The following is a 26,600-nucleotide window of genomic DNA, read 5'->3' on the forward strand; positions in this document are numbered from 1 at the left end:
CTTCTGTGGGTGGCACAACCAGTGCTGCAAGCCCACCAGCAGCATTTGGATTACAATCCCTCGGCACTCCTGGTCCACTGTACTAGGGTCTGACAGGTAAACCAAACCAACCAATCATGGAATCACAAATTATACATTAATGTACAATAGGGAGCACTTGCACTGTGGCACTGGACAGCAGTGGCACAGTGTCCTGAGCAACTAACACCAGTAAAAAATACATGAGGCACAGCGAAAAAATGGAAGGGAGACTCACGCCAATGTGCCAGGTCTAACATTTACACAGTGTATTGTCTCTATGGTTGTTTGTGTAACTTATTGAGCTCCATTGATTTTGCATTGTTGTTATAATTATTGCCTTATTAAAACATTTTGTACATTTTTTTTAATCTGTGTAGGGGTATCACTCGTTTGAAAATATTATTTGTAATTTTGTTTTTTTCAATTCTTTTTTATATTATTATTATTTTTTCACTTCTTTCTCATTTTCCAGTACTGTAATTTTGCACCTTATGTTAGACATTTAACTTGAACCTCTGTTCGGATTTCAGTCAGTACCCATTTATAGAGCAATGTGTACAAAAGAAGCTTGGATGGTGTCATCAGTGATTTTTTTTTCAGTGAATTTTAGGTGTTTTTAATGTAAAGTAATATTTAATTACCATACATAAAGCTAACCCTCTTTCTTCCATGCTCTGTGGGCGGTTGTCTGGCCCTGCGGCTAACCCTCCCACAGGCAGCCCACCCCACACTGCGAATGCCTTTTGGCATTGCACAGAAGGGGGTTGGCAACATGTGATTTACCTGCAGCCAGCCCTGTGGCCAACCCACCCAGAGCCAGCGATGTTATTTACTTCTAATGTGGAAGGGGCGGGCCAAACGGACAGAGCTGGTAGGTGATTTGGCGACTTTGCAATTAAAAGGAACAACTGTATTATCAACAATAATGGCATTTCAGATGTGATTAGGAATGTTATAAATGTAGTCAATGTATATGTCATGAGTGATTTAATATGCAAGGGTAAAAGCAGTGCACGGCGAGGACACAAGTTATATATTTACTTTAGGGTACGAGTTATAGTTACTTGGGATAACTTTAACTAGTGAATTTCAGTGGTTTTCAATGATATGTTTTATGTTACATTTTCACCTATGTCTTTTTTCAGGTTTTTTTCCAGTGAATGTCTAGGTTTTTTTTAACGGAAAGTAAGAAGCCCGTCACAATGCACAGCAGGGTGGCATTGTCCATTGTGATGCCCCTGTCCATGATTTCTGACCCTGCCCTCTCCTCCTTGCCCTCCATTGTCCAAGTCTATACCCCTGCCCCCTCGTCCAGCCCTGTGTGGCCGTTGTTCTGGCACTGCCCTTCTAACCTGCCCTGCACAGTTAGCTTGCTTTCCCTACCCACCTCCTTCCTGCCCTCTGTTCTCCGAGCCCAAGCACCTGACCCATCCCTCCTGTGCTTCATCATGATCCAATGTGCTGTCACTGCCCTCCAGTTAGTCTGATATGCCTTCCCACTCCTCCTGCCCTCTGTTGCCTGAATCTCTGCCCCTATCATTGCCATCCTGCTTAGCCTCCATGCTTAGCTTGCTGCCCCTACTCTCCTTATACCTGTCCTCCAATGTCTGTGGTACAGGGTCAAGACTGATTTTCATATGGCTGGGTCTGAACTGGAATTGCATGGGGAGTAAAAAAACGATGGATTTTGGCCCAGATCTCTGTACTGGGGTGAATGTTTGACATTGTGCAGCATTCCGTCCATCAATTGTTCTTTTTGCGTTTGTCACTCCAATGTATGTGTGCATGCCCCTTGTCCCTCCCTTTTGCCCATGATCCAGGGACCTGTCACTGCCCTTCCTGTCTACTCTGAGGGGCATATTTACAAGACCCTATCACCACCACGTCACTTTCAGTGATATTGTGATGGCAATAGGAGCCTCGCCTTATTTATAAGGCAACGTTAAGCCAATTAACGTGGCTTAGCACTGCCTTGTAATTAAAGCATCCTTTAACGATGTATTTAGTGTGAAAGGGGAGGATAATGGGTGTTGCGGTGGGGATGCCACAGCAACACCCATTGATTTTGAAGCTGCCCCACATTTACAATGGCCAAGTAAATAAGAGGACTGCCAAATTTTAGACCAGGGAAAACCTGGTCTTAAACAGGCGAAACGAGGAGAAATGCATTATTTCTCCTCGTATTTGCTGTTTTCATGTGTGCTGCCTTGTGCAGCACACATAAAAAGAGCAAATTGCCTATGATTGTTTATGTGCCGGAAGGTCCCCCTTCCTGTACATAAACAATCGTTTAAAAAAAATGCAGTTTTGCAACATCTATGTGTGCTGCATTTAGCAGCACATACAGAAGTTACAAAACAACATTTAAAGATTGTTTATGTGCAGGAAGTGGTACATTCCTGCACATAAAAAATCTTCCCCTCAGGGCAGGGACCCTTGCAGTATGGTTCAAGGGTGCCTGCGTTAGAGCTAGGCAGCTAAAGTTAGCGCCAGCGCAGGGGGAAATGCAGGGCTGCAACACATTCTAGTAAATATGGTGCAGGCTTGCGTTTCTAAAGTGACGAAGCATGTCATTAGCCTTCTTGGTTTAACAACATGCTTCACCACTTTATTGTAAATATGCCCCTGAGTGTTCTGTTGAGCTGCCACTGCCCCTCCCGCCTGCCCGGGTGGTCAGATCGCTGCTGCCTGACCCTGCCCCTGCCCCTCCACCCTGCCTTCCATTGTCTAAGTTCCATGCCCTTATCCCCTCCCTCCCGTCATCCATGGCCCATTTTGCTGCTACTCCTTTCTGCACTCCATGCTGGGTTGTGCTGCAACTGCTCCTCCTGGCTGCCCTGCGTGTCCTGTTGTGAAGCTTCTGCCCTGTCCCTAAACCTCCCTTCTGCCCTCCGTGGTCCTTTGGCCATGACCCTGCCCCCTCCCTCTTTCCCACTATGGCTGCTGTGCTGCCACTAACCTTCCTACATGCCATGCGTGGTCTTTTGTGCTGCCACTCTCCCACCCACCTGCTCAATGTGGTCAGCTTGCTACCATGACCGCCCTCTCACCTTCTCTCAGTTGTCTGTGTGTATTCCACCACAGTCTCCCTGTTGCCCTTCATGGTGTGCTGTGCTTCCAGTGCCCATCCGACCTGCCCAATAGGTATACAATACAGTGATCGATGGAATGCTTGAAAGAATCTAGTCACTGGTAATCACTCTTACGCATCCCAATCAATCACTATTTTGCACACCATACCAGCTCAGTTTGGACCCAGCCAAATGTAAATCAGTCTTCACCCTGCTCCGACTGGAACAGTCCAGCCCCAACTGTTAAAACAGGTCTGCCCTTAATTGGAACACAAGCAACACAGAACCAGTTTTGCCCTAGTTATGGACTCATCAGCCGGGTACAGCTTGGTTCCAATGACACTATGTGCACGAGATCTGTGCCCTGCATGGTCAGCTCACTGCTCCTGCTCTGCCCCTATGCACCCTGCCCTCCATTTTCCAAGTGTGGGCCCCTATACCCTCCCTCCTGCCTTCCATGGTCCATTGGCGTGCCCATGCCCACCTCTTTTCTGCCCTTCATGGCCTATTGTTCTGCAACTGCCCCTCCGGTTCGGTATGGTCAGCTTGCTATCCTAGCCTCTTTCCCCTCTGCTCTCTGTTGTCCATAGGAATGGCCCTGTTCCCTCCTTATTGCTTTCTGTACTGTTGTGTTGTTGTGCCGCACTGCCCTCCCTCTTACCCCTTGTGGTGTATTGTGTTACTGCAACCCCTGAGGACTGCCCTGTAAGGACAGTTTGGTGCCCCAACCCATTTACCTCCTGCCCTCTATTGTCCTAATCCATTTCCCTACTCCATTCCTCCTGCCCTCTATTTTCCAATGTACCATACATGACAACATAATCAACTTGGTAAGAGGGAGATTTTATAAACAAAATTCTGGGGTATTGATTTTCCCTATTGATTTACATTGAAAAAAAGGAGATTTTAGATGGGAGACAGCAAAAACAAAGCCCTTTTGGGGTTAAAAACATTGGGAGTCTCCTGCTTGAATCGGGTCTGTTGGTATGTATTATTGTACTGCCACTGCCTCGCCTTTCTGCCCTAAATGGTCTGTTGCATTGTCACAGTCTCTACTGCCAGTCTGGTGTGGTTGGTTTGTTGCCCCTGCTCCCCTTCCCCTGCCCTCCATGGTCCGCTGTTCTGCCACAGCCCCTCCCGCCTGCCCACCTTGTTCAACTTGCTGCCTCTGCTCCCTCCTCCCTGTTCTCAATCATCCAAGTCCATGCCCCTGACCTCTGCCTCCCCACAGTATTCTAAATAACAAATAGATTGCTAGTATTCTGTATTTCTTTTTTTATCATTTCATATCTTTCTTCAGATAAAAACATTTCCATAAAAGAAAAAATATTAAACATCGATAAAATATACAAGGTGCTACAAAAGTTACATTAATATACTAGGTGTACTGCTGCTGAGTTATACTACTTCTAAAATATATGAGTGGCAGTGTGACTGTGATTATCCATGTGTGAGTGGGTGTGTTAGTGACTGGGTGTGTGAATGGGTGTATGAGTGGCTGTATAGGTGAATAAGTGAGAGTGTGAGTAGCTGTGTGGGTGAGTGAGTGCCTTGGTAAGTGGTTTTATTGGTGATTGAGTGGGTGTGCGAGTAGCTGTATGGGTGACTGAGTGACTATGTGAGTGGCTGTAGGGGTGACTGAGTGACAGTGTGACTAGCTGTATGAGAAAGTGAGCAGTTGTTTGAGTGCATTTGGTTAAGTGATTTGGTGTGCGAGTAGCTGTATTGGAAAATGAGTGTTTGTGTGAATGGCTGTATGCATGAGTGAGCGGATCGGGGTGCTTGTATGGATGTGTTAATGGGTATGTAAGTGGTTATGTGGGTGTGTGAGTGAGTATGTGAGTGCTTGTATAGGTAAGTGGCTGTGTTGAGAGACTGTATGGGTTTGTGAGTGACCGAGTGAGTGGCTGTATAGGTGAATAAGTGTGAGTGTTACCTGAGCTAACTATAACTTAAACCCCTGCAATGTACTGCTTATGACCTCACCTATTACATCACTCATGACATGGTCAGTGGCATTTCAAATAAAATCACTGATGACATCATCCAGTGAGTGTGATTGTTTAGCAAAAGTTTGTTCAATTTAAAGATATATAATAAGCTACCACATAAGTTAAATTATAGATTTTCTTTGGTACTAATGAGTTACACTATTTCAAATATTTGCTGAGTAGGCCTGGGTGGAGTTTGTGGAGTTCCACATAGCGGAACTCCGAGAAGTGACCAAAAAAAACTCTGCCGCGCTATGCAGGGTTCTGCAAGCAGCAGTGTGCATTTGGTCATGCTGTTCGCGTTGATTTTCAGTGTCGGGTGTTTGTCCCGCACTGTAAAATCAGCACACACATCACCATGTGCAGCGCAAGAGGGTGCAGCTTCTTTTCTTGCCACTCAATTAGATTTCTACCTGAGCGGCAGCTTTCTCAATGCAAACAGAATGTTTCTCAATGCGAGCAGTCGTGACCATCTGCGACCACATATGTTGAGAAATCTGACCACCCGCATTGAGAAATCCAGCTGGGAGGTGGAATTTCCTTTTTCGCGCTCACCAACTTGAAATTGTTGAGGAAGGAAAAAACTCTGCTCCGCTACATGGAGTTACACAAAGTTTTTTGACTAAGTATGTGTGTGTGTGAGTAAATGTATGGGTGAATGTGTGGCTCTATCAGTGGCTCTATGAATGAGTGACTGGTTGTATGAGTAGTTGTATGGGTGAGTAAGTGGTTGTGTGAGTGGCTGGATGAGTGAAAGAGTGGGTGTGTGCTCTATGGATAAGTGAGTGGTTGTTTGAGTACTTGTATGGGTCTGTGAATGGGCATGTGAGCAGGTGTGTGGGTGTGTGAATAGGAGTATGAGAGGTTGTATAGGGTATGAGTGGGCGTGTGAGTGGTTCTGTGAAATATGTCATCAGTGATGTCATTTGAGATGTCATCAGTGATGCCACTGACCATGCCATGAGTTAATATAATATGTGAAGTCATAAGCAGTGCATTGCCTGGGCATAAGCGATGGCTCAGGCAACTATAACTGCTGAATTTCAATGGTTTTGTATGAGTCTAGCTATAACGTCCCTGTAACCTTTGTTTTTTTCTGTGAATTTCTAAGGTTTTTTAAATTATATTTCCTAACTATAACGTCCCTGTAACCTTTGGGTTTTTCAGTGCTTTTCTAAGTTTTATTTATTTTATTTCCTAACTGTAACCTCTAACCTTTGAGAGTGAGTGTGTGAATGACTGAATGAGTGTCTCAGTGGGTGTTTGAGTGAGTGTATAAGTGTCTTTCTGGGTGTGCGAGTGGGTTCATGAGTGTCTGAGTGGGACTGTGAATGGATGCGTGAGTGTCTGAGTGAGTGCATGAGACTCTGAGTGGGTCTGCGAGTGGGTGTGAAAATTTCTGAGTGAGTCTGTGAGCTAGTGTGTGAGTCTCTGACTAGGTCTGTGAGTGGTTGAGAGCATGAGTAATTATGTAAGTGGTTGCATGAGTGTCTTACTAGGTCTGTGAGTGAGTGTATGTGTCTAAGTTTGTCTGTGAGTGAGTACATGAGTGTCTGAATGGGTCTGTGAATGGCTGTGAGAGTATCTGATTTGTCCTGTAACTATGTGCATGAGTGCCTGAATGGAATCTGCTCCTTTTCTGCTCAATTTCTTCTTTTTTCTCCTCACTTCTGACCTTTATTTGGCCTCTTTCTGCTCATTTCCGACCTCTATTTCGCCTCTTCCTGCTTGTTGCTGGCCTTTATTTTCCCTCTTTCTGCTTGTTTCTGACCTTTATTTAACCTCATTCTGCTCATTTTCTGACCTCTATTTTGCCTTTTTCTGCTCGGTTCTGACCTTAATTTTACCTCTTGCTACTCGTTTCAGACCTTTATTTTGCCTCTTTCTGCTGGTTTCTGACCTCTATTTTAATTCTTTCTGCTCGTTTCTGATCTCTGTTTTGCCTCTTTCTGCTCATTGCTGTCCTCTATTCTGCCTCTTTCTGCTCGTTTCTGACCTTTATTTTTCCACTTTCTGTCCTTTTACTTTGCCTCTTTCTGCTCGTTTCCGACTTTTATTCTGCCTCTTGCTGCTCGTTTCTGACTTCTATTTTGCCTCTTTTTGCTCATTTCTGACCTTTATTCCACCTCTTTATGCTCGTCTTTCACCTTTATCTTGTCTCATTCTTCTCGTCGCTGATTTTTATTCAGCCTCTTTCTGCTAATTTCTGACCGTTATTCTGCCTCTTTCTGCTCATTGCTGACCCTTATACTGCCTCTTTCTGCTCGTTTCTCAGCCTTATTTTATCTCTTTCTGCTCGTTTATCATCTTGTCTCTTTCTGCTGACCTCTTTCTGCTTGGTTCGCACCTTTATCTTGATTCTTTCTGCTGGTTACTGACCTTTATTGTGCCTCTTTCTGCTCGTTTCTCATCTTTATTTTGCCTCATTCTGCTTGTCACCTTTATTTTGCCTCTGGCTGCTGGTTTCTGACCTATATTTTGCCTCTTTCTGACCGTTTCTCACCTTTATTTTGCCTCTTTATGTTCCTTTGTCACTTTTATGTTGCCTCGTTCTGCTCAATGCAGGCCTTTATTTTGCCTCTCCTGCTAGTTTCTGACCTTTACCTTGCATCTTTCTGCTAATTTCTGACCTTTAATTTGCCTCTTTCTCCTCGTTCCACCAGGACCACGGGGGGGGGGGGGGGAGTCAAGACCCCTACAGTCCCAGCAGGATCACCGCCTCCTGGGGGAGCAGCCGGTATTGCTGCTGCAAGGACGGAGCTACTTTAAAGGTCGCTCCCTCCGTGCAGGAGCAATCATTTCATCTCTTTCCCTGCCTGCATATCCCCAGGGCCATAGGTGGTGGTTCTTGGGGCTAAGAATGGCCCAGAATGGGGGGGGGGGGGCACATGACATCCCTCCTTCTTAGAAAAAAAAAAGAAAGCTTCGGGGAAGTGGTGGCCCTACCAATTGTTTTAATTTCTCTGGGGAGGTGGCGTTCCACAGGGCTTCTAGAAGTCCAGGAGGGAGGTCCATGCAGCCCCTCTTCTTTAGTAAAAACAAAGCCCGGGGAGGTGTTGATCCATGGGACTTCTAGAAGTCCAGGAGGGAGGTCTGCACAACCTCCCTCCAGTATTCCTATTCTGCCCCCTTTTCTTTTTTTCATGTTGTTTGGGGACTGGCTGAAGCAGAGTCCCAAGATGACTGCCAACACTTCCTGACAGAAGTGTTGGCAGCCAATCAGAGCACTGCATTTCCCTGCATGAGCTTTTATTATTCACACAGTCGTCACAATCCCAGATAAACAAATTTGAATTTCTTTTATTTTTCCGACAACTACTAAATACATTTACACCAAATAACTGAAAGCACAATCTGCGGACCAAAAGTGAGCTTTCTGCCAAATTTGGTGAAATTCCATCCAGCGGTTCGGGCTGCAGTCCTGTTCAAAGCTACCCTCCCATGCATCTCCCAAAAAGGTTCAGTCCTGATCCGTCACTCTCTTACTAGAGCCTTTCACTATGAGACCAACATTTCATCACATTGTTTCCCTTTAGACAAGTAATCAGTCATTCCCACTCTTAGATATTATTTGCTTTACACCTTTTAATACAATCTCTATATTCATTTCTGGTGAGGGAGAATAAACCATGCCAAACAAAATTATCTGGATAGTTCCACATCTTCTGCCTTGCTGTTAGCATACCCCTCTTTTACAGCTTCTATTCATTACTAAACCATACAACACAATCATTATTTACCAGTGTGTTTGTGGGGGACTCCATTAATAGCATAATCACCTCAGGACAACACCACAATTGGCCCAGAGCATCAATCCATGATTGTAGTAAGAATATCAGATCCAAAATATTGATGGTTTACAATATCCTAATCACAATATCTAGAGACAAATTTACAAACAGGTGCAAAGTGAGGTAACGAATTGCTTTTCTTAACAGCACATCTATGTACCATTCAATATATATTACAAAGGCCTGTATATGTGGAATTAGGTATACAAAATAAACACAAACTTACCATTTGATATGTTGTCCCTCAATATTGTGCTCATAAGATTGTGACCCATCAATATTTTGAATTCAATATTCACAGCCTACAAATCAAGCTATGTATTATGCATACTTCACATTCAGGGCATCTATAGGACAAGGGCTTAAGACTTGTTCACGGTAGACTCTGTCCGCAGTGTCTCAGAACCCCACAATGAGCGAACCGCATCATTAACACCCAGGGACCGTATTGTTTTCCTTTTACTTATGATCTCTCACAGGACTTGGTAACTTCCTTTACTTCAGATTTACTAACGAGTGCCTTTTAGGTAGCCAGATGAGCATGATGGCCGCTTTCTGTTTTCACATCAATATAAAAATTACAAACCAACCAACCAGTGGCATAGTCAGGAATATTGTTAACACCTCTGACTCCATTCACACATCCGGCTGCAATGAAACACCAGGCTGAAATCCCACCTTTGGTTTTAATCAGTTGTTTTAATGCAGTCACCCCTCTAGCTGCAATCACACGTTTGATTCCAGTCACACTTCAGACACCAATACCAACCCAGACTTAGATCACACCCCAGGCTGCAATCAGATATCTGGTTGCAATCACACCTTTGGTTTCAATCGTATTTCTGACTCTGCTCTCACCTCTGGCTAAAATTACACATTTGACACCAATTACACCTCAAAATTCAATCCCCACTCTGGCTTACATTAACACCTTGACTTCAACCACCACTCTGATTTACATTAACAGAGGGAGGCGCAATGAGGGGGAATACCTTTATTTCTCCTCGTTTTTCCTTTTTCTATGTATGCTGCTAGTGGTGGTTCTCGTGCAATGGCGAAGGAGCATCACCCCACTGCAGAGAGAGAGTAGATGATAAATAAAATGATAATAACACAATGTTATTATAATTTTATGTATCGCTGTCTGAGCCAGGCAATGAGTACGGGCGGGGCAAGGCAGGGAGGAGGAGTAGTGTGAACTTATAAGTGCACAGCTGGCTATCTTAGGCTGGCCAAACAGACATGCACACTTATGCTTTCCCAACCCAGCTGTGTTTTACAGCCGGGTTAAAGAAAACCCACACGCTCCCAGGGACTGTCAGAGTCCTTTTCCTCAGAGCTGGCACACAATGCGCTGCCATGCACTAACACAGGTGCACTTGAGCCATGGTGCAAGGGTGTCTGCGGTGTAGGAGTGATTGTTTTCGTGCAGGAATGGACATCTTCCTACTCAAAAGCAGTCACGAGAGGTGTTTTCCTCTTTCTATATGTACCCAGAATGCAGCACACATAGAATAAGGAAAAACAAGGAGAAAAAAAGTTATTGCTCCTTGTTGCACCTCCCTTATGCCTTCCCTGGGGAGGCGTAGGAATCTGATGCATTCCCAGGTTTACAAAACCTTGTCAATCAGGGAATGAGTCAGGTTCCATGGAAGTTGTGTGGGAACACCCAAATCAACACCCATGGAACACCCCTTTAACGCAGAGTAAAGCATGAATGGGGGCCAAATTTACAAGACCATGAAAAGCCATGCACGGTGACTTTACGTGCGTGGCCTTGTAAATATGGGCCAGCACACTGCGCCTCCGGAGCATCAAAACAAGTGATGCACTGGTGGCGCAATGGGCTTGTAAATAAGCCCCTACAATCTCAGTTAAATGTACCTAACCCAGGGCTAAAATCCCTGAGTACTCTGACAAAATGCCTTTCCGGTCCTCAAGCTGTTAGGTAATAGAAGTCTTTTCATTCCAGAGGCTTAGGGTCGTTAGACGTAATAGTTTGAAAGACAAACAGATGTAAAAATTAAAATGATCAGGACTGTGCAGAGCTTTGTAAGATGTCTAACTATATGAAAGTAGCCACTAGCCAGGTCGCCAGTGTGTGTGATATGTGATGGTGTCTGAATGTGGTGTGCACTGGCACATATTTTTAGAGCTCGGGACTTCTCCTGCATCATGAGAGTTTGACCCCAAGCCACAGAGAGAAAGGCAGAAAAGTAGAAGACAGCAAACCAAAATCAGGTTACACAACTGCTTGGGAACTGAAAAGACAACTGTAGCTGGCTATAGCGATCAATGGGCTCCTAGAGTCTCAGGGGTCCACTGCACCCCAATTATAGCTGTATTATACTAATGGACAAATTGCCATGCTTGCCTTAGGGCCTATGATACACCAATGCAACGTGTAGTCAAAGTCTACACAAAACGTTTTTCTAATATTCCTCATTCATACGAGTTAGTAATATGTGCAGTCAGTGGTCCATTGATGGTGTAGTTTAGATGTGTAGATTGGCCTGCTTTACTCCAGTGCAACACCTCAGCTCGCTTGTATTTGCATCCCCTTTCGAGCTGTTCACGCATTGTGCACTAGAGGGCACTAACCATCCACAGATAAATGCGTTCACATTGAACAAAACAAGGTTCACATACAGCGAATAAACCTTGCTCAATATCCATCAGGTAACATGCATGCATTTTTAGGACTAGCATATCATGAAGCTTTTGGCTGTCATAAGGCAAAAGCCTCTGATGGACCATACCAAAGGAGTGCAGTAAGCGTAGAGCCATATCACGGTTTCCTTTTGGGTGCCCCCACTACCACTTTAATTTGCTTGCTTCTTATTCAATAACTTGACTTCCTCTTTTGGTTTTTGCCCCACTCTTGGTACATAGCCTCGTTAACATTCTTTTGATAGGTTGACTTTTACCCTTCCTCTGCCCACAGTGTAAAGAACTATGGGGCATTTCAGCAAGCGAGTGATAAAAAATTATCGCCGCTTTAGCGTCCTTTTTCGGACGAAAAGCGGCGATAAGTTTATCGCTTAATCAGCAAGGTCACGCTAACGCATGATTCCTTGCTTTAGCTCCCTTTCCCATAACGCCCACCATTGCATCTCTAATGAGATGCAAAGTGGGCGTTCCGTCCCAAAATAACTGGAGAAATGTCGCTAACCGACATTTCTCCAATTATCAAGGGAATGGCTAACAGGCATAGAAAAGTAGCGCTAACCACAGTTAACGCTACTTTTCTTACGCCTGCTTTCACCCTGATTTAGACATTATATCCAATGTAAGGAGGATATAATGGCTAAGTATGCCCTGCCTTATCAGCAAGCGAACGCCAAAATTGTGAGATTATCGCTGGATTTCCAGCGATAATCTCACTTTTGGCTGTTAGCGTGAGGAATTTTATCGCTTTTGAGATAAGTGTTGCTGATAGCACGCTATCTCAGCGATAAAATTCCACGATAGCCGGCGATAATTATCCTAGCGCTAAGTGCGCTTAGCGATAATTATCGCCGGCCCTTGCTGATATGCCCCTATTTCTTTCTTTTTTTTAAGCACTCAGGAGAGTGCAAGTGTTTTCATGGTCTCGCTACCACATGCAGGATACTCCAAACCAAATCTCTGCAGCCCCACATCTCGGACGCTCTGTGTCGTCCCCCTCCAATGTTGTTCATTGCTTGCTCCTCCTTAGCTTTTTAAAATATATTTTGTATAAATTCGTTCTGCACCCCTCCTGTCCACTGCTCCCCCAGCACACTTTCAGTTCCTTGCCCCCTCTGCCATCCTTAGCAATAATTAAAAAATATGGGCCTCATTTATGAGGCACCTTGCGTCGCCGGAATGTCACTTTTTGTGACATACCATGGCACAAAAGCCTGCTCCATATTTACGAGGCAGCATTAAGCCACTTTTTTTGGCTTAGTGCTGCCTTATAAATATTGTTCCATTTAACTCAGTTTTCTGCGGTAAAGGGGCGTGCAATAGGTGTTGCTGGGGGCGTTCCCAGCAACATCTTTGGCTTTATGATACTACCCCAAATTTACGAGAAATCGTAACTCTGAGGCTGTGCCAAAAACTTACGCCTCCCCAGGGGAGGCGTAAAGGAGGCACAATGAGGAGAAATCGGAGAAATCATTATTTCGCCACGTTTTTCATGTTTCTATGTGTGCTGCATTCTGCAGCAGGATCGGCCCGTGGAGGGAGTGCCGCGGGGCGGTGGGGCGGGGCGGGGGAGGGGCAGGGTAGGGGGGTAGTAAATTCCGACTCATGGCCAACCGGAGTAATGTAAGTAAATAAATAAATTAAAAAATTGTATTGCGTGCGCTGAAACGCCAAATGCGTTTCAGAAATAAGATGAAGATTTTTGAAGTCCTTAGGATCCCGATTGGGTTTCTTTTTGAGGGGGAAACTGTTGCCTCCTTCCATGGTTGGGGAAAGGTTCCTATTAATAGGGTATTTGATTGCAAACCTTTTCAAGAAAGGCAGCAATCTGATCCAGTGCCAACTGTAGAATGCTGTGGGACACGGATCTTCTGGAGAGCCAGATCTCAAAAGCATGACAAGATTTTTAATTTTAAAAGAGATATGGGAGGGAAGGCACATAGTGTAGGCTTTGACATGAATATAGTAAACTCATCAAATGTACCTATGGGGAGTATATGATCTCCAGGACGTTATCCCTAAAATAAGCTGCCACGCTATTGGAAAATCCTTGAGAGTTTTCCACAGCTTGCTGTGCCGGCGGAATGTAGAGACTTTTTTGCACTTTAAAAGGTTCACTGCAGTAGTGTAGCAAGGGCGGGAGGGGGGCGTCACAAGTTTTGGGGGCGGTCTTACATGAGTTTGCCGCAGGAGCGGCAAACGAAGAAAATCCCGCCAATACTGCCCCCCTCCCGCTCTTTAGCGCGGCCGCGGGGCACAGGCAGCCAAGTGCCTAGCTATGCCACTGGTTCACTTGGACTATTGGTGGCAGAACTTATTTTAGTAGTGAAGTAAGAGGACTTAGCCATCCTGATGACCCATTTGTATTTGAGAATAAGCTCTTTATGCTTGTCTTTTTCTTCCCTTGAAAGAATTGCCCTCCACCTCTGTACTTGCCTTCTTCACTGGCATCAATGGTCTTTTAAATCCTCTGAGAGCCAAGAAGCAAATGCTTTGGCTCTGCTCCCAGTCTCAGTGGCAATAGAGGCAAGCTGATCGATGGCAATCATCACCCAAGTGTTTAAATCCTCCACTGTAGGTTGCAGCAAACTATAATTGCTTCCTAATGACTCACTCAGTGCAGTTACTATAATTGTGGAGGTTTTATTTCACCTTCCAAACACGGTTTAATTGTGCTACATCTGATCTCTGTCCTTCAGCAGAGTAATTTTGAAGGATACCGCTAGATGGTCTGTCCAGCCCAGCGGGTGGAAACCGCCCAAAGCCGCATGCTTCACAAAAACACCATCTAGTGTATGACCTGCCACATGGGTAGAGGATTGAATTAAAAGAAAACAGCAGCCCACAGAGGAAGCAATAATAAACACAAATATGGAAACATGAATGTTACATACTGTGCTTTGCAGCAGGTATATTAATCATTTGTGGCATTTTATACTGCATCAAATCTGTCATTACTCTTCACGTCTGTGTCCTGCAAATGTATGAACCACCACAGTTCTCTTACAGCTATTATAACCTGAAATTGAAGGCACTTTAGAACTTGTGGTAAAGTTAATTGGACAGTGACGCGATGGCTGTGTTTATTTACTGTACTGCACCCAGCTCACAAGCAGGGTCGGATTTAGCGCTGTTGGCGCCCGGTGCGACAATCATTTTTGGCGCCCCCACATCCCATGACTGCCTCCTCGGATTCTCTCACTACCAACGGGCAAAAGTGTCCCTCATCTCTCCAATCATAAGCTATTGCTAAACACAGCGCCCCCCTTGAGGCCGGCGCCCCCTCCACACGTCAGCGCCCAGTGCGGCCGCACCAGTCACACTGCCCTAAAGCCGGCCCTGCTCACAAGACATCACGGCCTAAAGCGGTATCACTGATCAGAGCGTCTGAGCATTCAGAAAAGTGTTGTTGAAAAACTATTTTAAAAATGAAAGAATCAATACAATTTGGAACATAAAGTCAGATGTATGAACACATTTTCCCATAGACACAGAATGGGTAAAACTGATACATCTGGCCCAAAGTGCTTTATAAATTTAGATGATGTCGCTGGTGAGAATGTAAAATGGATATTACTAAACACCTGTTAACGTCGCTCATTCCTGCACCCGCGTCCTCAACTCAGGCCGACCAGGTGCCCCCTCGCACTTTTCAGGGACAATGCCAGATTGTATTGACCAGTCGATGGGAGGGATAAGAAAACATATTACACCACAGTGCATTATTTGCAACAACAACAAAAAAAGTGCCAAGGCCTTGTCAGGAGGCCACTGCAGCTTGTACCACCCACTGCCGCTCCCTGCGCTGGCAATAACTAGTCCTAAACATGACACTTCTACAAGAGTGTCAATGTGCACAATTCCAGGCCGCCCAAAGCTATAAAAATGGCTTTGGCAATTGATATTAATCATTTTTAATGTATTAAAAATGTATTAAACAACTGTTGCGCTCATTTCAAAATTAAACAGACAGCGCCTCCATGAAGTGGGCTGTCAAAAGCACAGGTGCCGACAATTAAGTGCTGGTGCTCAGTACCAGAGACCACTGGCTCAAATTATGCACTGCTACACCAACCCCCAACGTCAGACCACCAAAGTTCCCCCATTTGAGGCTTTGAATTAGAAGACATCTAAAATTAGCAAAATCAGCTAACAGTGACTTTCAGCTTAGTCCCCTGCAGGACGTTGATGTTGCAAGAGCACAAGCGATTTCTTGGCAAATATAGTGTGCAGTAGAAAGTGAATGAGACTGGAGCAATATGTTGCCAGCTGCACACCTTTCAAGAATCTCTGTCAAGACTATGGGCCATATGTAGGTAGCTAAATACCGTTCGGTAACGGCCGAAATTCGGTAAATATCCCGTTACCGACCGGTATTTAGGCATTTGAGATGTAGAAGGCATGATTTAAGGATTCGGTAAAATACCGAATCGGTAAAATACAGATTCGGTAAATTACCGAATCCTTAAATCATATGTAGGGAGCACTCAAGTGAGTGTTTTATTGTATTCAGGATTCGGTATTTACCACCAAATACAGGTTGGTGATAAATATCGAATACCTTTCAAAAATCTATTTTTTGCTGTTTTGACAGTGCCATGTGGCAGACATACATGCCCTTAGGGCATGTATGTGCGCCACATGTGCACACATGCACGATTCAGGGGTGCAACAGGGTGTCAATGTGACACCCTGCCACCCTTGATTATGCTCCCCCTATTATCGATTCGGTATTTACCGAATCGGTAATGGTGAATGGCTTCCCATTGATTCCTATGGGCCTCCAGGCCAATAGGAATCAATGGGAAGGTATGCCTCATTACCGATTTGGTAAATACCGAATCAGTAATACCGAATCTTTCCGAATCAGTAAAATTTACCGATTTTTTACCTACATACTATTTACCGATTCTTACATACCGAATCGGTAAAATTCGGTATTTATGAATCGGTAAATAGTATGTTACCTACATATGGCCCCTAGTGACAGGATTGACTGTATTATGCAGTAGGGAAAGGCAAAGTATGTAAAACCATATGATATAAAAGGGAAATTATGCTCACACCACATTAAAAGAGGCATGCACTACCGTACTGAACATATTTATTATCCAAGTGCCTCGCTGATGAGTTCCTTAAGATTTGAGTGCTTAGATTGTCAAAAGATGTGTTAAATGCTTGTCAGTTTTCTAAATACGGAGTTCCCTCTTGAAATAACTTATGCTTTTTGAACACCTTAATGTGAACATGAGTTTGTTGGAAAGCGAAGCAAAGCTGCACTTCTGAAATTAATATAACCAAAAAGGATGCCAAATAGTAGTAAATGTACTCCAGCTCAGAGCTGGAGTAAGTGCCACAACATACATGGCCAACAGTGATAGTGCAACATCTTCCTACAGAAAATAATGGGGTAGGGACTTAATAGAAAAACCCAAAGGAAATAATGTCAAATTAAATATTTAAATTTGTTAAAAATATATAAATAAAATTAATTTATTGTAAAAACGTATATAATCATATTTATTATTTTATTGTAAAATATTTTATTAACCTTTTTGGAATGTAGAAATGAATGTAACTTTAATTTCTATTAATACATAATGAAAATTATGTTTATTTCTATACAACATTTTTAATAATAATTTGATACATAAAAACGTACAATGTTTTACTTTAGGTGGGATCTTTTATTAATTTCGAGTTTTGAAAAGCATTTTCATTTAATGTAATATATTCAAAATAATTACATTTTAAATGTAAAATGAGCTAATAGTGCTTTAGCATTGTTTATTTTGTTTTACATTTAAAATAGAGATATAAAATGAATTTACAACTATCTCCCTATGGCAAAGTATAGGGAACGCTTTTAAGGGTTATTAAACCTAAAAAAGACTTGTAAAAAATATTTTTATGTTAAATAGCAATGCAAATACATTTCACATGCTTATTTTAAATTTTCAACAAGTACAAAAAAGCAACAGCACTATTAATGTAATTTTGAATTAAATATGTTAAATTATCATTGTTTTTTTAAATTTATTTAAAAATACATCCTAATGTGAAATGTTTATATTTATGTTTTATATATTAAAAATTGCAAAGGTTATGTATAGAATTAACTTAAACTGATGTAATTAATTAAAAAAACATATTTGTATTCATTTTTAAATTAAAAAAGGTTATTGAAATATTTTCTCTGGAATATTATTTATTAATTATATTGACATTTTGAACATTAAATGTATGTATATATATGTATGTATATATATATATATATATATATATATATATATATATATATATATATATTACCTACTGGCGATAGCCAGTAGGTAGTTATAGTTAGGACCACGTTTCCATAGGAAAACCTCAACATTCTATTTTGAATAACTTTGGCGCCGGTCGACGAATCCTCGCGAATTTCTCAAAATAGGTGGGGCGCTACGCTCCGCTCCTACCCTGAAAGTCTCGGGGGGATTCGTCAAGCGGGGGCTGAGATAAAAGGGGGGTCCCAAAACGCATTTTTCCCATGCATTTTTCCATAGGACCTTTAGAACGAGCTACAGCCCGAATGGCTGAACAGAATTACTCAAAATTTGGCAGAGAGGTAGTCCCTAGGTCAAGGAAGTGCCTTTTGTAGGTTTGGTGTAAATCTGTTCGGTAGATTCTGAGAAAATAGCCTTTAAATCAATATATATATCTGAGCCAGCTTACGGTACGCTTACCGTACGCTTACGGTAAGCGTACGGTGGCGTGCGCGAGCGCGATTCTGATTGGCTCTTAGATCTTAGTAAACATTCGAATCGGCCGAAACCAGGAAGCGGCGGCCGCCATTTTGTCTCTCGCACTGAGAGAGATTTTTAAAATCGGAAGCCCAAAAACATGTAAAGGGGCTGTTTTGACAACTCCCTCCCACATAGTCATGTGGAGGGAGTCCCCAAACATCCCCCAAGTGCAAAAACGGTTTTATTTTTTTTTCGGCAATTTCGCGGGGTACGCTTACCGTACGCTTACGGTAAGCGTACGGTAAAAAAATAAAAATAAAAAAAACACTATCCACACTTACCCCACCCCCTGTGCTTTTGGTGGCCGAAGGCCACCAAATGTGCTGGGCTTATTACAATGGAAAAAAACACTATCCACACTTACCCCACCCCCTGTGCTTTTGGTGGCCGTAGGCCACCAAATGTACAGGGCTTATTATAAGGGAAAAAAACTTAGCATTTAAAAAACCGTACTAATTCACTGAAAAAACCATAGGTTTCACACACGTTATAGTTAGGAATTAGCATTTAAAAAACCTTGCAAATTCACTGAAAAAACCATAGGTTTCACACATGTTATAGTTAGTGGAAATTTTACTGATAAAAAACCAATGAAATTGCCCCGTTATAGTTAGCGCAGGCAACTATAACTCACGCGACCGCAATCCTCTGCTGATGACATATGTGTCTTTATGAAAAAAAAATATTTGTAATATATGTATAGCTAAAAATGTATGGAAGAAGACATGGGCAAATAAGTGTCTAAATACAGTATTAGCATCAGCAGAGGATTGCGGTCGCGTGAGTTATAGTTGCCTGCGCTAACTATAACGGGGCAATTTCATTGGTTTTTTATCAGTAAAATTTCCACTAACTATAACATGTGTGAAACCTATGGTTTTTTCAGTGATATATATATAGTTTTTTTATTCAAAACACAATAATTTGATTTAACATTATTTCCTAAGGGGTTCTATTTTAAGTCCATTCCTTCTCCATTATTTTCTATGAGAGGATGTTGCAGTATCAGTGGTTGGTCATGGGTGGTGCTAAACTAACTACTGCTCCTTTTTGGCTGTGGTAACTCACTTCTTCGGAGGTGGAGACATGTAAGTTATCACTTTTGAGTACTTTTACACTTGCATGCAGCAAATAGCCAAAACTAGTAAAGCTACTTAAAAGCGTAAGATTAGATTTACAAGAGTAACTTTCTCAAATGTATAAGATACCTTTGTAACCACGCTAGTTTGCAAACCAGGAATGTTAAAGGTGTACAATGAATGGTTTATGTAGAGGAAAGTAATTTGCAATGCGACCTATGTAGTAATATGTGACATCGCAAATTACCCATTTGCAGACGGTGAAACAAAATTAATTTTCATGGACTTCACAGTATTATTCATAGTGTAATGATCCTAAAAACTGGTCAAAAAACACAAGGAAAAGAGCGAGAGAGGAGACAAAACAGACAACAGAGCCAAAGGGTATGCAAATGAATCGTTGTATAATTTCAAATAAATTGGTAATATATACACATTATTCAAGAAATATTGTATGCATCCAAATGGGCGCTCACGCTACAGTGTTGCAAGGTTCTCCCTCTCGACGGCAAGACAAGTACATGGATATCATCTTTACTACATTCATCGCAGACAGGCTACATGCAGTTGCATGTGTGCACTGCTAATGCATTTTAGCGTATATTGTTAAAATATCACTCCTAACTGTCCCCTTTGCACAAGCACATTTTCCCACATTTTTTTGCAGATCATAGAGCAACCGTGTTTTCTTCAACAATGTGTATACATCACAACTTTTGGGGAAAATATAAATTGATTCATTTGCATACTCTGGCTCTGTTGTCTGTTTTGTCTCCTCTCTCTCTCTTTTCCTTTTTCTTTTTTTACCAGTTTTTAGTATCATTACACTATGAATAATACTGTGTAGCCCATGAAATTATTTTTTGGTTTATGTTTCCCATTAGGGACATTTTGATGATTGTATCAAAGCACACCCAAGTTTTTTTTTAAAAAAGCCCTTGTCCCATAAAGGAAAAAGTGCTACTTTAAAAAACACATGTTTCCTGTTTAGGAAGATATTGTGAGGAGCAAGCATTGGTCCAGTGGGCCACTGTCTGCTCAAGCTGAAAGTGCCTGACAATTCACAAAGGAGAAGTTCTCCTCCAGGGACAGCTTCCCTTTGCATATCAGATATCACGTTCTTTGAAGTGTTGGTATATGATCAACTGGCAAACTATTGACACATATCATAGTGAATCAAAGCTACGAGGAGCTGACCCTTTCGCTTTCTGTCCTAATTTTGATTCATTACTACACGCAAAACCTCTTTTGAGAGTCCAGAATGGCTTTCCCCACTCTTAAAAGGGATTTTGTACATTTCCCAGCACTTTATTGCAGTGGTAAACCTGGTCATTTTGTGAATCGCAGGGATTGAGACTGCAAACTTGTTTTTTCCTATTGTCCCTGAAATCCCATGCTTAAGTCTATCATTCGGATGCATTAACACTATCTAGGGCAGGGGTACCCAGAGTACGGCCCGCGGGCCGCCAGCGGCCCTGCAAGCCTTCCTTGGCGGCCCGCGGACCATGCAGACATCGTACCTTGGTTTTTTATTGTTTTCCAAAGTGTGTCAGCAAACACCGCTGGACTTCGAGAGAGACAGCTCTATGGGGGCCAGGAGATTCCAGGATAGAGTGGAGACAGGCCCCTGTCGTGTTTGGCTGCCCGGGATGAGAGAGCTTCCCTGCACCCGAGCACTTCACAGGTCTTTAAAAGACCTTTTGCTTGTTAACGAGGCTTTGATGGTTGCAGGGGCGCTAAGAAGAGGTGAAATACAACAAAGCCTCATTAGCAAGTAAATGGTCTTTTAAAGACCCGTGAAGTTCTCCGGTGAGCCCGGGAAGCTGTCCCAGCCCGGGCTGCCACACATGCAGGGTGAGGTGACAGAGGACAGCAGGGTGAGAGTGCCCAGTGAGGTGAGGGGGGGGGGCAGCAGGGAGTGAGCCCGCGAGGAGTGAGAGCCGGGTGAAATGGCAGAGGGTGACGGGGGCAGCAGGGAGTGAGAGCCAGGTGTGGTGACGGAGGGCAGCAGGGTCTGAGAGCTGGCTTTTACATTACACAGGGAGAGGGGGGAGTGGGAGGGCTGTTTATGGGCTGGTGTCGGGGACGTGTAGACACAGCCCGAGGCCCAGAGACAGAGAGAGATATAGATAGACAGGGACAGACTGACAGATAAAGGCAGGAGGCAAGCAGAGGCAGGTAGAGGCAGAGACAGGAACAGGCACGGAGAGAGGCAGATGGAGAGAGGGAGACAGCCGGAGAGGGAGGGAGGGAGACAGAGGGAGGGGGAGGGAGGGAGACAGAGGGAGGGAGACGGAGGGAGGGAGGGAGACGGAGAGAGAGATGGAGGGAGGGAGACGGAGGGAGGGAGACAGAGGAAGTAAGATGGAGGGAGGGGGGAGACGGATTGAGGGAGACAGGGAGACGGATGGAGGGAGAGGGAGGGAGGCGGGGAGACATGGAGGGTGGGAGAAAGGGAGGGAGACAGAGGGAGACATAGGGAGGGAGAGATGGAGGGAGAGAGGGGGACGGAGGGAGGGAGAGGGAGACAAGGAGAGGGAGACGGAGGGAGGAAGAGAGAGAGACGGAGGGAGGGGGAGGGAGACGGAGAGAGGGAGGGAGGGAGAGGGAGGGAGATGGGGAGATGGAGGGTGGGAGAGGGAGGGAGACGGAGGGAGACGGGGTGACAGAGGGAGGGAGACGGAGGGAGGGAAGAAGAGGGAGAGAGGGGGACGAGGGAGACAGAGGGAGAGAGGGAGAGAGGGAGAGAGGGAGACAGGCAGGGAGAGGGAGAGACAGACACAAAGAGAGAGAGAGAGAGAGAGAGATAGAGAGAGAGAGAGAGAGAGAGAGAGAGAGAGAGAGAGAGATGTGCGTATGCCAGGTTTGGTGGCTCAGTGGACCAAGGCGTCCACTGCAGGGGCCTGTGTTCAACCTCATGGACACAGTTTTTTTTTGCACTAGCCCCGCCCCCTCCGCCACTGACCTTGCCCCCACCAGTGCGGCCCTCGGCCACAAACCACACTGTAAATTTGGCCCCTGAGAGAAAGTTTGTGAGTACCCCTGATCTAGGGTGACCAGGCGTCCCGGATTTGCCCGTACAGTCCCGGGTTTTCACAGTTGTCCTGGCAGATTTCGGTAAAAGTGGCTCATGTCCGGGTTTTTTGAGAGGGTAAACTGAAACAGTGAGAGGCACTTTTTTAGGTGTTCCAAAGCAAGTCTAGTAAGCAGCTGTTATGAGTAAGCAATTTAATGAACAGGTATAAAAAGTACATTTTATTTATTTTCTTAGTGCCTCTTCTGTGTTTCGATGAAGGCTGTCATCCTTTTTTGTTGCAGAGTTTTACATAGCGCGAATTTGACTCGAATCCTATCAGGTATCAGAGCACTTTACATAGCACTAGTTAGGTTACATGAGGACACATTCATGTTTTTGTTAGGCACAGGGAGATTAAGTGATTTGCCCAGAATCACAGGATGTTTAGCGTCATTACCAAGACTCGAACCCAGTTCCTCAGGTTCGTGGTCGAGCGCCCTGGCCGTTAGGCCAACTCCTGTGGCACTTTATTGATGTAAATATGTAGTCCTTCCTCTATTTTTGCGAAATGTCCCGGTTTTTGGGTCTCACGATCTTGTCACCCTAACCCTATCTCAAAATAAATCCTGCCTCTTTAATCCAGGAGTGCAATAATCAACCTGTGAAACTGACCGTAATTTTTTTTCAATATGTGGGAGCTACCTGTTACATTTCAAAGGCAGTGTTTTCACTGGGAACAGTTTTTTTGTTCTTGGGGTCCTCAAATTATACATCAGATTTTGTATTATGGGTCAACAGAGGAAAATCAATATTTATGTAGAAAAACGACGGCTGCAGAATCACGTGATTCCAGGGGCCCTGGAAATGGGTATTGAAGTAAACAAACACTTTGGGCTTGTCGGCTGGTCCACTTTTGGGCTGCCTGGTCGTAGTGAATCTCACACCGTGCTGTGTCGGCTGGGCAACTGTAACTCTTTTTTCTTGCCATGACCAACATGAGAGAGGTGGTGGTCCTGGGAAGGAACATATTCAAATATCCCTAACACACGGAGACAAAGCTCGCTGCCTGCCAGGTACATTGCAATAGCATTTAACAAAAATGAAAGTGGGGCAATCAACAAGGTGGCATTCATCAGAAATGAAAGTGCATTTACCACAATGGCGGAAGTACTTCCAATACGGAGAAGAATGCACTTTCATTAAGTAGAATCCTGCCAGGCAATTGGTGACCTGAAAATATGGTGGGGAGTCTTCCATCGGAGGGGTCAAGGCCAGAGCTTCCCCTGACCTGGGGGGGGGGGGGGGCATCTGCTATAGTCTAAATGGCCCTCGTGGAATTTATAATATTTAAATGTCTTCATTGCTCGGGCAAGACTGACACTGATTTGAAAGTAATGTGGTGGGGCAGATTGTCTGCTAAGTATGCTTTTTTTCATGGAAAAGGAAGTTACGTTACTTTTGGGCACCATATAAATAAGGAGGAAACAGACAGGTTACGGTGAAAGGGTTTATTTTGAAGGTGAGTTGTATGGGGTTAGTAAGAGGATATGGGTAAGACGACAGGTATGGTAGCTCTAGCGATAACTGTCCCACTACTCAAATAAGCACAACTAGGGTGGTGATTGGCAGGCGTTGCAGGGTTTGCTGAATATGGCTGCTGTAAGGCACGAAACGTGCACCTCTTCTTTAACCCAAGACCTGCCATTTATTGGGATAAACTGGAGAAAATTGCAACTGGACTACTGAGCGCTTCCTTCTCTTGTCTCAAGCTTTCAAGAAAGTAGGCATCAAGCTACCCTGTGATTGGAAGGTAGAGATCCCCCCAGCCACCAGAAATACCAACTGCGACATCGGAGAGACCCACCGTAATCAGAAGAGAAACTCAACATCACTATAGAAACACCAGGAGTGACTAGCAGACTCACAGTGTCCACCATAGACACCCTCACTGACACTCAAATACACCTGTAGGGACGAATAGACAGATAATCAAAGACACCTGCAGAAAGCCACTTTAACACACTCAGCAACTATAACAGAGCGAACCAGTGAGAGCCAGGGTCGTTGCACTGCTCTTCAGTGAGACCTGGAGTGACCTTAGACGGGCGCTTAGAGGCGCTAGGGAGCACCATTTCTACACTAACACTAATTGACAGAATCAGCATTATCAAAAGTGATCATAAGAGATCATCTGTGACAGTCACTCACGTGGACAGATTCAGAGGACAGCGAGAATCTCAAACTCACCCTCAGTTAAACTTGGACTGTACTTCAGGAGATGGAACTGATCAAGGCGGTGACAGTGGATGCAGTGACTATCAAACGCCTGCTCAGCCATCAGACACAGTGCCCCTTACAAACGTACTCAGTGACCGCCAGTCACACAACCAGTGAGCATGACACACTCGCATTATAAGACAAAATTCCGGTGAAAGTCATAAACACACCCTGGCCATCTTTCTCTCTCTCTTTTTGCCCCCTTCTCCCTTCTCTCTCTCCCTCTCCGTCCCCCCCCCCCTCCTCCACACACACACACACACGCTCTTATTCGAGAATCCCATAGGCAAGACCGGAGACTCCCTGTAGACCATTAAAAAACATCCAGTTATCGTCAGACATCCGCGGTATTTAAGAGTTAATCAAATGGCTGATGAGAGACAGGTTCCGTGAGTGAGCCTGCAGTGACTTCAAGACAACCGTAGTAGTCATTAGAGTTGTCCGCAGGGACCTATAGAGTCACCGGTAGGTGCTGTGATTTGACATACACACTGACCGTCAGACACATCCTCCGTGCCCGTGGCAGAAGCGGGCATTACCCCCAGAGGTGCCTAGACGGTGGATTAGGTGTTGCTATAGCCAGGCCTCACACTCGGAGCCTTGCATTACACTCACCCGCACTCTCCTCGGCTGCATGCATGAACGCACGCGCTCCTTCCTCGAGCGCAGCCCTTGTTTGTTTGCAGTCAGGCCGGAGCCCGCGTCTCCCTGGAGACTGACAGCGCCGGGGAAATGCCGGCCGCAGCGCCGAAGACAGTCGGACTGAGGCACACACACCAGACCTGGAGCAGCGCGACGACTATTCACGCATTCCGCACAGACAAAGACACAGAGGGCCATTAACAGAGTCATTAAAAACATACGCTCAGTCTCCAGACCACAGTACAGCCCGATGACTAATAACACGTTTACTGCAGCCATCAGACAGCCTAGGCTGATTAACACATTTGGGACAAACATCATACAGACCGAATTCAATTACCACTTTCAAGTAAGCAAGGTATCAGACAACTCGAAGGGGCATATTTATAATAACTGAGGCATCCCTGCATATCAGCAGGGATGCGCCAGTTATTGTGCGCCACAGCTTCACCACCATGGATGCGCCGCATTTACAATGTGGCGCACCATGGGGCAAAAACGGCACAGATGCGTCACGCATGTGTGCCGTAAAAGTGGCGCATTGCTGGAGTTGTGTCGCAAGCGCGACGCAGCTCCAGCAATGCTCTGGGGGGCCCTATATGCAAAATGCTGCGTCAATCCTTACGCCTGCTTTAAGCAGGCGCAGGGTTTTGACGCAGCATGGGCTCAAAAGTGACTGAGTGAAATCTTGTAGATTTCACTCAGCCACTTTTAGGAGGCGTTCCTGCGCCGGAACGCCCCCACCTGCCCTGGAACGCCTACATGTGGCGCAGGGCTTTACAACGTGACGCATCTCCCAGATGCGTCACCTTGTAAATACCCCGCACCATGGCGCAGGATTTGCGCCGCTGCTGCGTCAAAAAAGTGACGCAACGGCGGCGTAAATGAGGCGCAAGTCAAACAGAAATCTGCCCCGAAATATATATTAACATTTTCAGGACAACATCACGCAGCCGAATGACTACTCACACATTTAGGGCAGACATCAAACAGCCCAAAGATCATTATTTCGTTAGGGACAGACATCACGTACCCCAAGGCAACAGTCGGCCAGGCTCACACAATTCGAGCACTCTAACACTTTCTAGCAAACAGACATCTTGCAGTCCGAGGGGACAGGTCCATTAATACTTTCAGGACAGACATCAAACAGCGGAAAGACTAGTGTTCACAGAATCTGGACAGGCGTCAACACAGCTGAAATGCAATTGACGCAATAGGGTGAGAAATTACAGAGCCCGAATATTAATAAAAGCGTAC

The 26,600-nt window shown here is 44.5% G+C and overlaps 1 protein-coding gene across 1 annotated transcript in view; it reads right to left on the reverse strand.

The window, feature by feature from the left end:
- The window catches only part of LOC146868007 (uncharacterized), a 170,190-nt gene extending 144,796 nt beyond the window's left edge, over positions 1 to 25,394 (reverse strand). The window contains exon 1 of the mRNA XM_085615163.1: positions 25,314 to 25,394. Coding sequence (XP_085471289.1) covers positions 25,314 to 25,338 — 25 coding nt within the window. The 5' untranslated portion in view covers positions 25,339 to 25,394. The remainder of the gene's footprint in view (positions 1 to 25,313) is intronic.
- Positions 25,395 to 26,600: the final 1,206 nt, after the last annotated feature.

The sequence above is a fragment of the Triturus cristatus genome, chromosome 1_2, assembly GCF_964204655.1.
Source record: "Triturus cristatus chromosome 1_2, aTriCri1.1, whole genome shotgun sequence".
In the NCBI taxonomy this organism is placed as follows: Eukaryota; Metazoa; Chordata; class Amphibia; order Caudata; family Salamandridae; genus Triturus; species Triturus cristatus.